Raw genomic sequence first — 16,314 nt, 5'->3', positions numbered from 1 at the left:
CATTGACTTTCATTGGTCAGTGTGTGGGCCGTCACACGTCAGTAATTTGGTCAGTAATTAACATCAGTATTTGTAAGCCAAAACCAGGAGAGAGTCAAAAATGCAGAAGTGGTACAGATGTTTGGGTTTTACTTTTCGGCCACGTTTACACGCGTAAGCCAAAACCAGGAGAGGAACAATCAGAGGAAAAGTATAATAGAAACACGTGAAATACTGACCAAATGCTGAACGAGACCTTAGACAAAGACATTAGCAAGCTCAAGCCTTACCAGATCCCTGGCTCATATCAGTCTGAAGAAGCTGTTTTGCTCGGATAATATCCACATTCAATCTTCCAGCACTTGGCAGGTAATTAAGAGACAGAAGCAGCTCTCCCAGCTCAACTTCATTCTGAAACAAGAAGATATATGAGCAAGACATCCAGTGGTAGATTTCTCCAGGCCGTTACCTCAGCCCCGGACGGTCTTGCTGAAATTTACTAACAAGCTGTAGATCTGTATATTAACACTAAAATAAAGAAATGTAATTGGTGGTGGAGTCAATCCAATATCGAAAGCCCTTTTAGGCCATGTCCACACGTTGAGTACTTGGTGAGTTTTTTACCTCAGTATTTGAAAGCCAAGACCAGAAGAGGAACAATCAGAGGAAAAGTATAAAATAAACACGTCACTTCTGCTTTTATCACCCTTCTGCTTTTATCACCCTCCTGGTTTTGGCTTATACTGTCACGGGGAGACTAGGTAGGCTAAGGCTGGTTACCCGGGCCCCTGCGATATCCCTCAGACTAGGGAAAACCCTGTCTGTCCCTCTCCCAGAATTTATCAGAATTTGAAAGATTAAAAGACGCACTAGCGTTTTACATTTGTGTGCTTGGTTTTGTGTGAAAGAACATCAATTATCTGATGTAGGACTATACATAGAGGATAGGACACATGCTGTCTGCCTGGAAGATCAGAAGCATACGCCATACAGTGCTGGATACATTGTCAATAATAGGATAATATAGGACCCTCACGTACTACTCTTGTGGCACTGGCAAATGGTTTAATATTTAGAAACTGTAGAAATACAGTTCTGAATAACATTTGTGTCGTCAAACGGGTGTGTCCTTACACAGTTGGTCTGACAGTATCAGCACTGATTGGGTAATGTGACAATGTTCAGAGACATGCACCCAACTGGTAACTCTCAGTTGTCAATTTATTTACAAATTTCTATTCGGAATATCAGAAGAAGTCTACAGCGAAAAAGTTATAAGAAAGTGGGGAATTTAAGTATTTAGTAAAGCAGACATGTCAGGAGACCTACTGGGATTTCAATGAGAAAGCCATTTTGGATCTAAAAGGGACTCTGTCAGCACAGAAGGACTTTTCAAACCAAGTACAGGCGGTCATTGCTCCATGAAGGGATCAATCATTTATACAAACCTTGCCACCTGTTTGTTTTCCATCTATTTCCACCTTTTCCTGGCCGTAAAAAGCCAGAGCTGTCAATCAAAAAAAAAAAGGCGGTGTGGATAAAAGCAAAACAAGCAGGTGGGAAAGTGTATATAAATGATTGACCCCGCCATGATGCACCAAACCGCGGGAATTGGTTAGAACAGTCATTCTGTGCTGACAGAGTCCCTTTAAGGAGGTATTCCAGGAGGAATCATTCATCACCTCACCACTGGATAGGTGATAAATACTAAATTGGTGGAGATCATGTACTGGATTCCTGACTCGTCGCAAAAATGAGGAACTCTATTCCCGCCAGCAATAACACTGTGGCCAGGAGTAGATTGAATGAAGCTGCTGTTGGGCGTGCTCTCTGCCACGTCACGCATTATCTATTCTACAGTATATAAAGCTTTGCAAACATTACATGTTTTGCTTTATTGCCTGTGGTAGATAGGCTCACACGGCTGCACACGGAGGTAGACACAGGTACACTGTCTCTTTAAATCTTCTGCTGGTTTATTATACAGAAGGCATAGACCAACACGAAGTGAAAATAAACACAGCCCTTCGGGCAAAACAGGAAAACAAATAAACAAAATGGTATGTAGCCTCTACATCTACGGGGATCTGCCCACTCCGGAGAACTTAGCATCCACACGCTCAGTTTTCCTCTTCAGGACACTAAACGCTGGAGTTCCTCACTCCAGCCCTACTGAACACTGACTGCATCTGGAGGCCAACTATTTAAGCAACCTCCCACTCACTCTATGGATGTCCAGAAAAACCCAGCCATTCAACAAAATGGCTAGTTAAGAGGAAAACTTCTGGGTTTTAAATCACTGAAGCCATTAGCCTCAGTGAAACATATCTCCCCTCCAGCACTTGGCAGTGACTTTGTCACAACCCATATAATTGTCCTATACTGTAGACTAATATGTATTCATATATTCATCATCTGTGAGGCTGAACAAACATTGTAACATTTACAATAAGCTCATACATGAAAATGATGCATGATAACAAAGATTTACAATCGGCAAATGACAGGTCACAAATGCTACATTTTCCATATCTAAATGATATGACTGCCTTATAAGATGCTAATAATTGTATATTTTGTGGGTTTATGAGATAACCATGCTCCAAACCAGTGTGACCTTTTCCTTCTACAGGTTGTCACTGGAATACTGTAGATGGGATTTCTACAGAAATGTAATAACAAAGCCTCACACATTTGGTCCATGAGAACAGAGTCTGTGACCTTTATACCATTGTTCATGCAATGCTTTAGAAAAAGAACAAAGAAATAAACTGTACAAAGCTGAGTACAAAATCGCTCCACATGAAATATATATTCTTTTTTTTTGTTATCAGATTGATAGCGGCATCTGTCACAGACAATCTAATATATAAAGCTGAATGTGTGTGTGTGTGTATGTATGTATGTATGTATGTATGTCCGGGATTGGCATCTGAACCGTAGCAGCTACAGCCACAAAATTTTGCACAGTCACACGTCTGGACCCCGAGAGCGTCATAGGCTATGTTGTGAGGTGAAATTTTAACCCCGCGCTTTCCAATTCACCAAACAATTTTGCCCCTATCTACATAATGGGGAAAAAGTGAAAGGAAAAGTGTTGGAGGCGTCGCAGCTACAGGCACAAAATTTTGCACAGTCACACGTCTGGACCCTGAGAGCGTCAAAGCTATATTGTGAGGTGAAATTTTAACCCCGCGCTTTCCAAGTCACCAAACAATTTTGCCCCTATCTACATAATGGGGAAAAAATGAAAGGAAAAGTGTTGGAGGCAAATTAACAGCTGCCAGATGTGAACAAGGGGGACTTAAAGAATGACAGCGATGGCACCAAAGAGTATATACTGTACAGTTGCTAAGGTGGGGCCCCAACATGGGATAATCACACCACCACGGGGATATGAACACACACACAAAATGCGCCACACACTACCACGTGCTCGAACACATATACCACCCTCAGTGCACATTTCACCACACATACACCAACCTCGCCACATAAAAGTAGAAACACAAAAGTCGCCGCTCAAAACTCGCCACGCGCAAAACTCTCCACATGCAAAACTCGCCACACGTGCAAAACTCGCCACACGCAAAACTTGCACACGCAGAAAAATTGCCACACGCAGAAAAATTGCCACATGCACAAAAGTTGCAACACATGCAAAAGTTGCCTCACACAAAACTTGCACATACTCAAAAGGCACCACACATAAAACTCGCCACGCGCAAAACTCGCCATGCGCAAAACTTGCTGCACACAACTTGCTACACTAACCTGTCACATGCAACTCGACACACAAAAAGTTGCTACACGCATGTCGCCACACAAAACTCATCTCACAAAAGTCCCTACATGCATGTCGCCACACGCAACTCAACACACACAACTTGACACACGAAACTCGCCCTAAAACACACACAAGTCTGGTATCCTTCAAAAATAAAAATCTGATTAATAAGCAGACAAACTACAAGAGCAACAAATGTACCATATAGGAATCCGGCAGCTGTCAGTCACATGACCAGTCTATTATGTGTATGTGTGAGCTAATATATACTGCCAGGGGGTGGGCTTACTGTTGGCTGGGGATTTATCAGGCTGCCATTTTAGCTTACAAATACTGAGGTAAAAATACTGACCAAATAACGTGTGAACGAGGGCTAATACAGGAGGAGATGGCATACAGCTATATACTATATACAGGAGATGACACACAGGTATATACTATTTACAGGGGAGATGACACACAGGTATATACTATATACAGGAGGAGATGACACACAGATATATACTATATACAGGAGAGATGACACACAGGTATATACTATATAGAGGAGGAGATGACATACAGGTACATACTACATACAGGAGGAGATGACATACAGGTATATACTATATACAGGAGGAGATGACACACAGGTATATACTATATACAGGAGCAGATTACCTACAGGTATATAGTATATACAGGAGGAGATGACACAGGTATATGCTATGTATAGGAGGAGATGACATACAGGTATATACTATATACAGGAGATGACACACAGATATATACTATATATAGGTGAGATGACACACAGGTATATACTATATACAGGAGATTACATACAGGTATATCTAATATATAAAGCTGAATGTGTGTATGTATGTATGTGTGTATGTCCGGGATTGGCATCTGTACCGTCGCAGCTACAGCCACAAAATTTTGCACAGTCACACGTCTGGACCCCGAGAGCGTCATAGGCTATGTTGTGAGGTGAAATTTTAACCCCGCGCGTTCCAATTCACCAAACAATTTTGCTCCTATCTACATAATGGGGAAAAAGTGAAGGGAAAAGTGTTGGAGGAAAATTGACAGCTGCCAGATGTGAACAATGAGGACTTAAAGAATGAGAGCGATGGCGACAAAGAGTATATACCGTACAGTTGCTAAGGTGGGGCCCCGACATGGGATACTCACCACACACGGGGATATGAACACAAACACAAAATGCGCCACACACTACCACGTGCTTGAACACATATACCACCCTCAGCACACATTTCACCACACACACACACCAACCTCGCCACATAAAAGTCGAAACACAAAAGTCACCACTCAAAACTCGCTACATGCAAAACTCGCCATATGCAAAACTAGGCTCACGCAAAACTCGCCACACGTGCAAAACTCACCTCATGGAAAACTCACCTCATGCAAAACTTGCACACACAGAAAAATTGCCACATGTACAAAAGTTGCACCACATGCAAAAGTTGCCTCACACAAAACTTGCACATACTCAAAATGCACCACACATAAAACTCGCCACGCGCAAAACTCGCCATGCACAAATCTTGCTGCACACAACTTGCTACACTAACCTGTCACATGCAACTCAACACACAAAATGTTGCTACACGCATGTCGCCACACAAAACTCATCTCACAAAAGTCGCTACATGCATGTCGCCACACGCAACTCAACACACACAACTTGACACATAAAACTCGCCCTAAAACACACACAAGTCTGGTATTGTCCTTCAAAAATAAAAATCTGATTAATAAGCAAACTACAAGAGCAACAAATGTACCATATAGGAAATACGGCAGCTGTCAGTCACATGACCTGTCTATTATGTGTATGTGTGAGCTAATATATACTGCCAGGGGGGAGGGCTTCCTGTTGGCTGGGGATTTATCAGGCTGCCAATAGCAACCAATCACAGCTCAGCTTCTATTTTGCTACAGTTAATTAACCTGAGCTCTGATTGGTTAATATAGGCAACAAAGACATTCTCAGTATAACAAAGCTAATATATGTTGTGAAATGCTTCTATTTGCTTAGTTTTTGCCTTTTAATAATTACATTTCTATCTATTTGTTTTGTGGTTTTTGTGTGCAGAATAAATTTTTGTTAACACATTCTATTTTGCTAACAGCAGTCATTAACCCGGGCGAAGCCGGGTAGTACAGCTAGTATTATATAAAAACAATTTTATTAGAGACTTTGTAGCATTGTAGCCAGGCATATGGGTAACCAATTATACTAAATTATCATCATTTTGATAAGTAGGTTGAAACACCATCATTGACTAAAAGAGAAACAGCTGTGTAAGAGATTTTAAAACTAAGTAAGGAACAAGCAAACTCTGTTAAAAGGTAAGGTTGTAGAAGACAGTTTCATGTTACAAATCATACACCTGCCACAGGGGAAGACTGAGTGCTGTATCAAGTCACAAGGTAGTTATACCGCATCAGCAATGGTTTTAAGATGTACAGCTCAAACACTTTTGAAGAAGCACGAAGAAATTGTCAACGTTGAGGATTGTAGACACAATGAATAGCCAAGTAATTCTAAAGCAGCAGATGAAAGACACATCACGCTTACTTCCCTTCAAAAACGGAAGATGTCCAGTAGTGCTATTAGCTCAAAACTAGCAGAAACCAGTGGGACCCAGCTAAACCCGCGTACAATGTGGAGATGTCTGGCCAGAAATGGTCTTCATAGGAAAATTTTAGCACAAGAGTCGTACCTTTTGAAATGGAAACAAGACCAAGTGACTCAACTGTGCACAAAAGAATAGGAGCAGGGGTGCACAAAAAATGCACTGATGAGTCAAAATGTGAAATATTTGGCTGTAACAGAAGACAGCAGTAAAGCATGGTGGAAGGTCCGGGCAAGTTTGGGACTACAGTTCAGCAAATGGATTTGTGGATTTGGTCAGGATTAATGTCATCCTCAATTCTGAGAAATACAATTAGACACTTATCTATCAGGCAAGAGGTATGCTTGTCTCTGAATTTCTTCTGCAGCAGGACAATGACCCCAAACATACAGTGAATGTTATTAATAACTATCATCAGCGTAAAGAAGTACAAGAGTCCTGGAAGTGATGATGTGACCACCACAGAGCCCAGATTAAAGGGAACCTGTCACCCCGTTTTTTCAGTATGAGATAAAAATACCGTTAAATAGGGCCTGAGCTGTGCGTTACAATAGTGTATTTTTTGTCCCCTGATTCTCCACCTATGCTGCCGAAATACCTTACAAAAGTCCCCGTTTTCGCCTGTCAATCACGCTGGTCTGGTCAAAAGGGCGGCCATTTTCCTGAAGCAGAGATGCGAACTCGGCTTCAGGAAAATGGCTGCCGCGATCTCCATCTGCGCACGCACGGCATCCCGCGGCCATTTTCCTGAAGCCCCGGGCAGCAGAGCACTCCATCTGCGCACGAACGGCCTCAGGAAGATGGCCGCCGCCACGGAAAAGCCGGTGAATAGCGCAGATCGCGCTCTTTGTCTGCCGCTGCGCAGTGCATTCGGCAGTTGTGCATGCGCAAAACACTACGCCAACGCCAGGAAGATAAGCAAGAGGTGGGGGAGAAACAGCCATTTTACCACGCCCTTTTGACCAGACCAGCGTGATTGACAGGCGAAAACGGCGACTTTTGTAAGGTATTTTGGCAGCATAGGTGGGGAATCAGGGTACACAAAATACACTATTGTAATGCACAGCTCAGGCCCTATTTAACGGTATTTTTATCTCATACTGAAAAAACGTAGTGACAGGTTCCCTTTAAAGGAATGAGCAGACAGAAGGATTTGTACAAGTCTACATCAACAGAAGATCTGTGGTTAGTTTTCCAAGATGTTTGGAACAACCTTTCTGCTGAGTTACTTAAAAAACTGTGCACAAGTGTATCTAGAAGAGCCGATGTTGTTTAGAAAGTAAAGGGTGGTCACATGTGATATTGATCTAATTTATATCTCTCTTTTATACATTCACTTAGCATTTTGTTAATTAATAAAAGTAAACTATTAACATTTCTATTTTTTAAAGAATTCTTACTTTGTAGTATTTTTTTTAGACCTGCCTAAAGCATTTACACATTTAAGACACAAACCTGACATTAAACTTCCTTCCATAACAACATAAATAGTGATATTTACTAAACCTTTTGGGGATAGACACATCCTCTTCTGTATTCCACCTGACTTTACCTAGGGGGCGTGGGATTCATCTTTATAATGAATCAATATTCAAGTCTCTCATTGTTACCAGTCTGATTAATCTGGCTGAATCCCTGAACTGGAACATAATTAAAACTCTTTTATTCTGACCCTAATTAATCCAAATGATAAAGTTGGTCTAAGGCTGTGTGCACACGTTCGGATTTTTCAAGTTTTTTCGCTATAAAGACGCAATAAAACTGCGAAAAAACGCATCCATTAAGCATCCCATTAATAGAATGCAATCCGCAATTTTTGTGCGCATGTTGTGTTTTTTTTCCCACGGAAAAAAATGCATCGTGGTAAAAAACGCAGCATGTTCATTAATTTTGTGGATTTTTCGCGGATTTCCCGCTATTTAATGCATTGGGAAGCTCCGGAAAAAAACGCGAAAAATACACACAAAAAATGCGAGAAAAACGCAATGCGGATTTCCTGCAGAAAATGTCTGGTTTTGTTCAGGAAATTTCTGCAAAGAATCCTGACGTGTGCACACAGCCTAAGCCAAACAGAAATACAGTCAACAGTTTCTCCTCTTTCTGTTCTCCATGCTTAGTGTGGCATACACAGACACAGAGTGCAAAGATTGAGTCATCTTCTCTCCTTTTTATCTGGTTTCAGGTGTGATTTTCATATTGCCCACACCTGTTACTTGCCACAGGTGAAATTGAATGAGCATCACATGCTTGAAACAAAGTTATTTACCCACAATTTTCGAAGGATACCTACAATTTTGTCTGGACCATTTTGGGGGGTTTATGTGAAATTATGTCCAATTTGCCTTTTTTTCTCAGTTTTTATTTGTGTTGCTCCAATACATGCAAAGCAGATAAACATGTGTATAACAAAATGTGTAATTGCAATAATTTTCTTGTAGAATTACTAACGGAACAATTTCAAAGGAGCCAACACTTTCGGCCATGACTGTATGACTGAGAAGTTAAAATAAAACTATTATTTTCATCGTTTAGTAAGAGGGTTTTTAGGGCTTAATAGAGATGGAAACAAGGGTACAAAAAGCACTTTATATTATGGCCACGTACAATCATCCCATCGGGGCACACTGACTTTGCACAAATTTGCCTTTACATATACAAATGATGTGGTGAACATCTTTGTCCTACGTGTTGTATTGTCTTAATGCATGTTATCAAAAGTTAAAGAGGGTTTTTCACCAAATTTTTCAGTTCAACTGGACACATGATGTAATAGAGGCTTCAGAACTGAACAGTATGATTTATTTCTATTGTGAAGATATTGGAAATCAAAGTATTTGGCAAATAATGAATTCACTTTTGTAAAGTCAAAGGGGGTGTTAGCAGAGTTTTTACTCTGGTGTATATTTCTTCTTCCTGTATTATGCTGACTAATCATTAAGAGGTCAAAACACACTTCAGAAAAAGAATATGCCTCACCATAGTTTAGAGCAGGCTTATCAGTGTGTGAGATGTATAACAGATAGCCCTGATATCCTGGCCTAAACTCCTGCATGATCAGAAAGTGTAGATGATAAACACCTTTCAATTAAAGTACCGGTAATGAGTGTGGGGAAAGGAGAAGCACAGCTGAGTTTAGCTGTGTTATATTACAAGCTCACAAACCATCTAACAGCTCTCCTCTTCTCATAGCAAAGTCACCTCTGCTGTGCTGCCCCTCCTTATATAATGACTTTACAAAGATGTGTCAGTAATCGCACTAATGTCTGTTGTGCCGAGAGCAACTTGTACTCACTCTACAGTGAGATAAGAGCGGTGTGGTATTACATCTCACACAGAAGGAGTCCAGAACAGACTGCTCCTGTGTGAGAGACAATGACAACCTGCTTTCACTGCAGAACTATTACAAGCTGCTTTAGAACAACAGACATAAGTGTAATTACATTTAACACAATAAGGCTACTTTCACACTTGCGCTGTTTTAGATCCGTCGCAATGAGTCGTTTGGGGAAAAAACGCATCCTGAAAATGTGACCGCAGGATGCATTTTTTTCCCATAGACTTGTATTGCCGATGGATTGCGACGTATGGCCATACGTGGCGTCAGTCGTGCACTGCATGTGTTGTGTTTTGGCAGACCGTCGTCACGAAAAAACGTTCAATGTAACGTTTTTTTCGTACGTCGGATCCGCCATTTCCTACCACGCATGCCTACTCCTCCCTGGGACTAGAATGGGCAGCGGATGCGTTGAAAAACTGCATCCGCAGCCCACGTTTTGCCGGATTTGCACAACGTCCCTCTGTACGTCGCGCCGACGCTTTGCGATGGCCGCGTACCGATGCAAGTGTGAAAGTAGCCTAAGAAACCTGTTATGGTGCAGGTGTGCTATTTCTTTCTCTAGTGTGTTGCTCGCTGGTTATGATTGGTCTGCATCATACAGGGGAACAAGTACACGCCCTCTAGTAAAAACTCTCTGATGACATCCAACATGGACTTACCAAAAGTTAACATATTAAATCCCAAATACTTTGATTGCTATACTATAAATTTAAAAAAAATCCACTCTGTAGCCACTATTTTATTGTGTGTCCAGTTCAAAGTGAAAAATTTTCTGGAAGTCCTCTTTAAGTTTCATAGAGTTTTGTTATATATTTTTCAGTGCTTTGAGTTGTTCAGATACATCCAAGTGGCTTACTCTCGTGATTTGTGATTAGGTTAGAAATACCACTACCTTCAATAACCGTAAGATAGTGTATGCCATTCACCCACTGCATGCCACAAAACCACCTTCACCCTTTCCCAGTCCTCTGATTAGGGCAAATGAGTCGCATAATGCCTTTACAAGACGAGGAACACATAAACATTATCATATGAAAATACTGTCGTCTGTCATACTATTCTGCCGTCTCTGGGAACAGAATCTACATAATGATGAATGCATCATCATCAGTAAGCACTGTGACATCTGCTTTTTTAATCCTCATTGGAATAGCTTGCAAATAGTATTCAGTAAACTAATGAATCTTACTAGAAGATAAAAAAAAAGAAAGTCATATAAATGCCAAGTGTGGTAAAAAAAAAATAATCCAGAGAAATAGATTGATATGTGGTATGGGAGTGATTGCTGAAAACCTTACAATGAAAGAAAAAAGCTATTACCAAATGTAAAAAAAAATAAAAAAATACAGGAATAAATTATACACCTTTTATGCTCAAAATATATTAATCCGGAAAGCGCACCAAGTCAAGAAGTCAATTTTCTGCAAAATTATATGAGGGATTATGTAAACAGCCATTGCCCGTGCTTCAGACTCTCAATAATATGAGACTTGATGATGATACTTGTCCCAAAATAACACTAAATCCTCCTGAGTGGTAGCTAGATGTCTGGTCTCTCATTATACAGTCATTTAGGCATGATAAGATAGGTATAATAGTATGAGGGGGAACGTTGAATGGGCACTGACTACACATCTCTCAAGATTGTTGTCAGAGCTCTTATTAATTATATTCTGTCTCAAGAGTGTGCAAACCAGTCATCAAAGCAAAAGGTGGCTACTTTGAAGAACCTAGAATATAAGACATAATTTCAGTTGTTTCACACTTTTCTGCTAAGTATATAATTCCACATGTGTTAATTCATAGTTTTGATGCCTTCAGTGTGAATTTACAATTTTCATAGTCATGAAAATACAGAAAAATCTTTAAATGAGAGGATGTGTCCAAACTTTTGGTCTGTACTGTATGTACCTAATGACTCTATTGCTATTTAAAGTGGACAAGGGGGCCTAACAGCAGGCAAGTGGACAAGTGGACCTAACAGCAGGCTGGCAAGTATTAACTAACTTTGTGCAAACATTGCTCAGGCAACACACAAAAGGTGGAGGTGCCTCAAGTAGTAAGTGTCTACCAGCGATTGGCTGGGGATACTTAAAGTGACTGATATGCAAAAAAAAGGATGTCTGGATGAGTCCTTTCTTGTAAAGACCATCATCATTTTCACTAAGTTAATACTCCCATATCTTTGAAACCATATTTTGGTATTAAAAATGCCAAAAAAGGGAATGCTTAGAAGAGAAGCAGAACTAAAATAAAATAAAATACTGGACACTTTTCAAATGTTAACAGATCTTCTTTAGTGTATTTGTGACCTGTATAATATGGCATCAGTGTATTTATTATAGCTTTACTGTAACGTCACTGTGTTTATTATCTCTTTATTGTGACTTGATCAATACCTTTTAGTGACATTAGTCTGGTTTCCTCATCCCTATATTATGACATCACTGTATTTATGTTTATTGTCACATCAGTATCACTGCCTTTATTATCCCTGCACTGTGACATCACTGTGTTTTATCACTTCTGTATTGTGACATCATCTAGTAAACCTGTATAGTAACATTACTTTGTCTATTTTTTCAGTCCCGTGAATCCCTGCACTGTGACATCATTGAGTTTTTTATTCCTGTATTGTGACATCACTCTATCTAGTAGATTTGTATAGTGACATTACTTTATTATGTCATTATTGTGATATCAGTATTTAATACCCCTCTACTGTTACATCACTGTGTAAATCATCTCTATATTGTGACATAGCATTATGTCTTATGCCTGTATTATGACATCTCAGATTGGAGAGATACCAGTTTGTGCATTATCCATGTCCTTTGACATGACAGTAAGAATATTTCCTGTGCAAACATCACTGTGTCACAACATAACAGAACACATATATGAGAATGACATAAATTGCTGCTAGATGTAACATTGCATTCAGAAAAATTAAACTTCTGGACTTCGGTTGATATGAAATTGGCCACTGTTTAGCAAATAGCAAAGCTAAAAAATATGAAACGAGTAGGAAATAGAAAACTCCAGTTTTCTACAGAATTGTGTGCCCGAAGACGTTTTATTAACTTATCTGTAAATAAAATGCAATATTCTGTGTATTCACACAAAAGTGTTCTATTGCGCAGAGACAGAATATTATAACTGCAGACACAGACAGAACGCGCTTGTAATTATACACTAGGACATGACATAACATGCGTTATGAATCTACTGCAGCATTCCTTGGATGAAAAACTGTAAATTAAAAATGTCTGATGCCGTTATATGAGAAACACCATATAATGTGTCATGGTAACTCCACCAGAGGTGTAACTTAAAGCTCCCGGGTCCTGGTGCAAAATTTGTAATAGGGGCCCCGACCTACTGTATATCATATTTACAATACCGGTGTCTTCTCAGCAAGAAAAGCCCTTTATGAGCCAATATTGAGGTTTACTAAGAAAGACACAGCTCCCATTCTAGCAAACACGGACACTCATGTATCTGACAAAATCAATGATCAAAAAAATGTCCAAGTAATAAGTTAATGGCACGTCATATAATACTTCAAACACATATTCTGTCTAGAAAGAATTATCCAGAGTAAGAAGAGAACCATCAGAATTAAAATCGATAAATCTTTATTAGAAGACCATTTACAAAGTCACAGAGTGCCTAGTAAGAGGGTCACCACAGTGTCCAAAGCGGTAAGTAAATCACTGCTCTATTGATGAAAACGTAACAATCATAACAATGGGATGCTTTTTTTTTTAGTTAAAGTCAAGTGACAACCCATATCAATATATCAAGTTATTCTTAAGGAATGGAATGCTAAGCAGTCCTAGAGATAAGAGTATACGAAAGAAAAAAATGTATAAAAAGTAATATCAGTAGATCAGGAAGGAATCAAACTCAAAATATAGCAGTGAAGACTGGCACTGACAACCTGCCACAGGTATAACAAATAAATGAAGTGAAGTGGAGCATATGATACTAAAGAACCATGCTATATATTAATAACAAATAGTAATGATAAACAACAGAAAAAACTCTTTGACAAAAAGTGGTAAGTATGACCATAGCAACAATCCCATTTGGATTGTTTTTCTGGATTGAATTTGTCATCCATAGAGTATTAGATGCTTTCTGTAAAATTTTGTGGATATACAGTATAACACTCCAAAAAAGCATTCAAAATTTTTTCTGGATTGAATTTATCATCCATAGACCATTACGTGCTTTGTGTTACATTTCAGTTGTGTAAAACACTCCAAATAAGCATCCAATTTTTTTCCGGGACTTAATTTGTCATCCATAGAGTATTACGTGCTTTCTGTTACATTATAGTGGTATATAAACTTTAAAAGAAGTTCAAACTTTTTTTTCTGGAATGAATTAGTAATCCAAACAGTGTAACATGCTTAGTGGGCGACAAGGCGACAAAGATGGCAGAATCTGGCGAGACTCCCGAGGGAGCGATTGGGGGAATATCAGAGCTAGACCAAGCTGGAGCGACATCAGAGGTGGCAGGAGCATGTGGTCCGGAACCAGACGATTTCTCGGAACCACCAAGGCCTGAACCCAGGCCACAGCCTTCGCCATTTGGGTTCTTGCGGATTGTGGACGGGACAGCCAGGATCCAACAACTAGTAAATGGACTGTGGGGTCTAGGCTGGTTGGAAGAGAGGAGACGAGCCAGAACCAGAGCTAGAGCTAGACTGGTGCCAGCTGGTCTGCTAGCCACAAGGTACCGACACTTGTCATCCCAAAGGGAGGTCATTACGTATGACAGGCAGTGGAGATGGGGGTCCATAGAAGAGTTTGGGACCAGTCATTTCATCTTCTTCAACCAGCGGGCAGTAGAGACGGAAAATTGCCTCTAAGTCTGTAAGAGATGACGACTGGAACCAGGGTGATATTCCTCAAAATGGAGGGGCAACATTGCTGGCATGTGGTGGGTATGCTCCAAGGAGGAAGGGAGCAGGATGAACCTTTCCTACAAAATTAATGGGCCTGGGAGATGCTCCTCAAGGCAGCATGAGACGGGACTACCACTCCCAAAAGACTGTCCTTGAAGTTCCCCACCTCCTATGCGGAAGCAGCCGATGGTGCAGGTGACACAAGGGGCTATCGCCCATTTCTACATGTTGGGGGCTCTGGCACTAGCTGAAGCCAGATCTCCTACAGCCCAAGCATCTAGGAATAGGACTCCAGGAAGCAGGTGGAGGCAGTCCCTCCAGTCTCCTGAGGAAGGAGAAGAAGAAGTGGACACCTGAAGAGGATTACTGTATTACCCTCCTAGGAGTTTTCTCATGGCTTTGCACTTTGTGCAAAGCTTTTATAATTGTAGCAGTACATCAAATACACTTGAATGATGCCCTCCAGTTGTTGCCATCAAGGGTGTATGGATGACTGGATGACCCTCCTTATTCTTTTCTGGCTTTGTGCTGTGTGCAAAGCCTTTATTAGTATAGAAGTACCACAACTACACTTTCTTGGTGCCTTTAAGGATATATGGATGACCCTCCTTGTAATTTTTTGCAGGCTTTGCACTATGTACAGTGCTTTTATGAGTGTAGGAGTACCAGAGTTACACTTTGTTCACAATATTTTAATTATGTACTATAGTTGGTGCCTTCAGAGTTGTTTGAATGACCCTGCTTGTAATTTTTGGCAGGCTTTGCACTGTGCGCAGAGTTTTAATGAGTGTAGGAGTACCACAACTACACTTTGTTCACACTACTTGAATGAGGCACTACTGTTGGTGCCTTCAAGGGTGAATGGATGACCCTTCTTGTCATTTTTGACAGGCTTTGCACTTAGTGCATTGCCTTTGTGAGTCTAGGAGTACCACTACATGACAATTTGAATAGAATATGTTAGAGGCCCTCCTTAATGTCTAATGTCTTCCATCTAATTTTTGGAAGTTCTTGCTTCTTTCACAAATTACACTGAAATTTCCACATTTTTAATAATAAAAAAAAAATCAATTTTGGTATACTTAAATTATTATTTTTTTAAATCCTTTTTAAATTGTGCCTTATATACAAGTCATTATACAAGAGAAAAATGTTTCTTGACATTTTTTTTCCTGTAAACTCCAATTTCTCGACGATTTTGAATGTTTTATTGTCAGTCCTTAAAGTGGGGTAAAAGTGTGACACCATTGCTCTCAACAGCGATCAGGCAGTCAGAGATATTTCCAGGGGTCTTCCCCATGCTGGTCTCATTCCATTCAGCACTTTTTCCATCCATTTCAACATTTGCACTGCCCCCCCCAGACCTCTTTGTAGGGTCTGCCGGAAAAAAGCTCTGCTTTTCCATTGACTCCCATCATACTTCCTACTCGAAACGAGCATCCGAACATTAGGAATTGCTTGGTTTGAGTAACGAGCATCTGAGCATTTTAGTGCTCACTCATCCTTAGTAAATACACATCAGTCTTACCAGATCACATTGAGAAAAACAGTTCTAAGCCTCTCTGGGGGAATTTTTTTATTTCCATCTATGACACTGCCTTATTATGATTGGGCAATTTCCTACAGGGGAAAAATAAACACCTC

At 40.2% G+C, this 16,314-nt stretch overlaps 1 protein-coding gene across 4 annotated transcripts in view; it reads right to left on the bottom strand.

Moving 5' to 3' along the window:
- SYT17 (synaptotagmin 17) overlaps positions 1–16,314 on the bottom strand; it is a 112,856-nt gene that overhangs the window by 35,256 nt on the left and 61,286 nt on the right. For all 4 annotated transcript variants that reach the window (XM_077275091.1, XM_077275089.1, XM_077275090.1 and 1 more), the window contains exon 6: positions 270–390. In XM_077275091.1, the coding sequence (XP_077131206.1) occupies positions 270–390 (121 nt within the window). The remainder of the gene's footprint in view (positions 1–269; positions 391–16,314) is intronic.

Source organism: Ranitomeya variabilis, chromosome 7, assembly GCF_051348905.1.
Source record: "Ranitomeya variabilis isolate aRanVar5 chromosome 7, aRanVar5.hap1, whole genome shotgun sequence".
In the NCBI taxonomy this organism is placed as follows: domain Eukaryota; kingdom Metazoa; phylum Chordata; class Amphibia; order Anura; family Dendrobatidae; genus Ranitomeya; species Ranitomeya variabilis.
The sequence above is the reverse complement of the archived record's forward strand: the minus strand, read 5'-3'. Positions and strand labels throughout refer to the sequence as shown.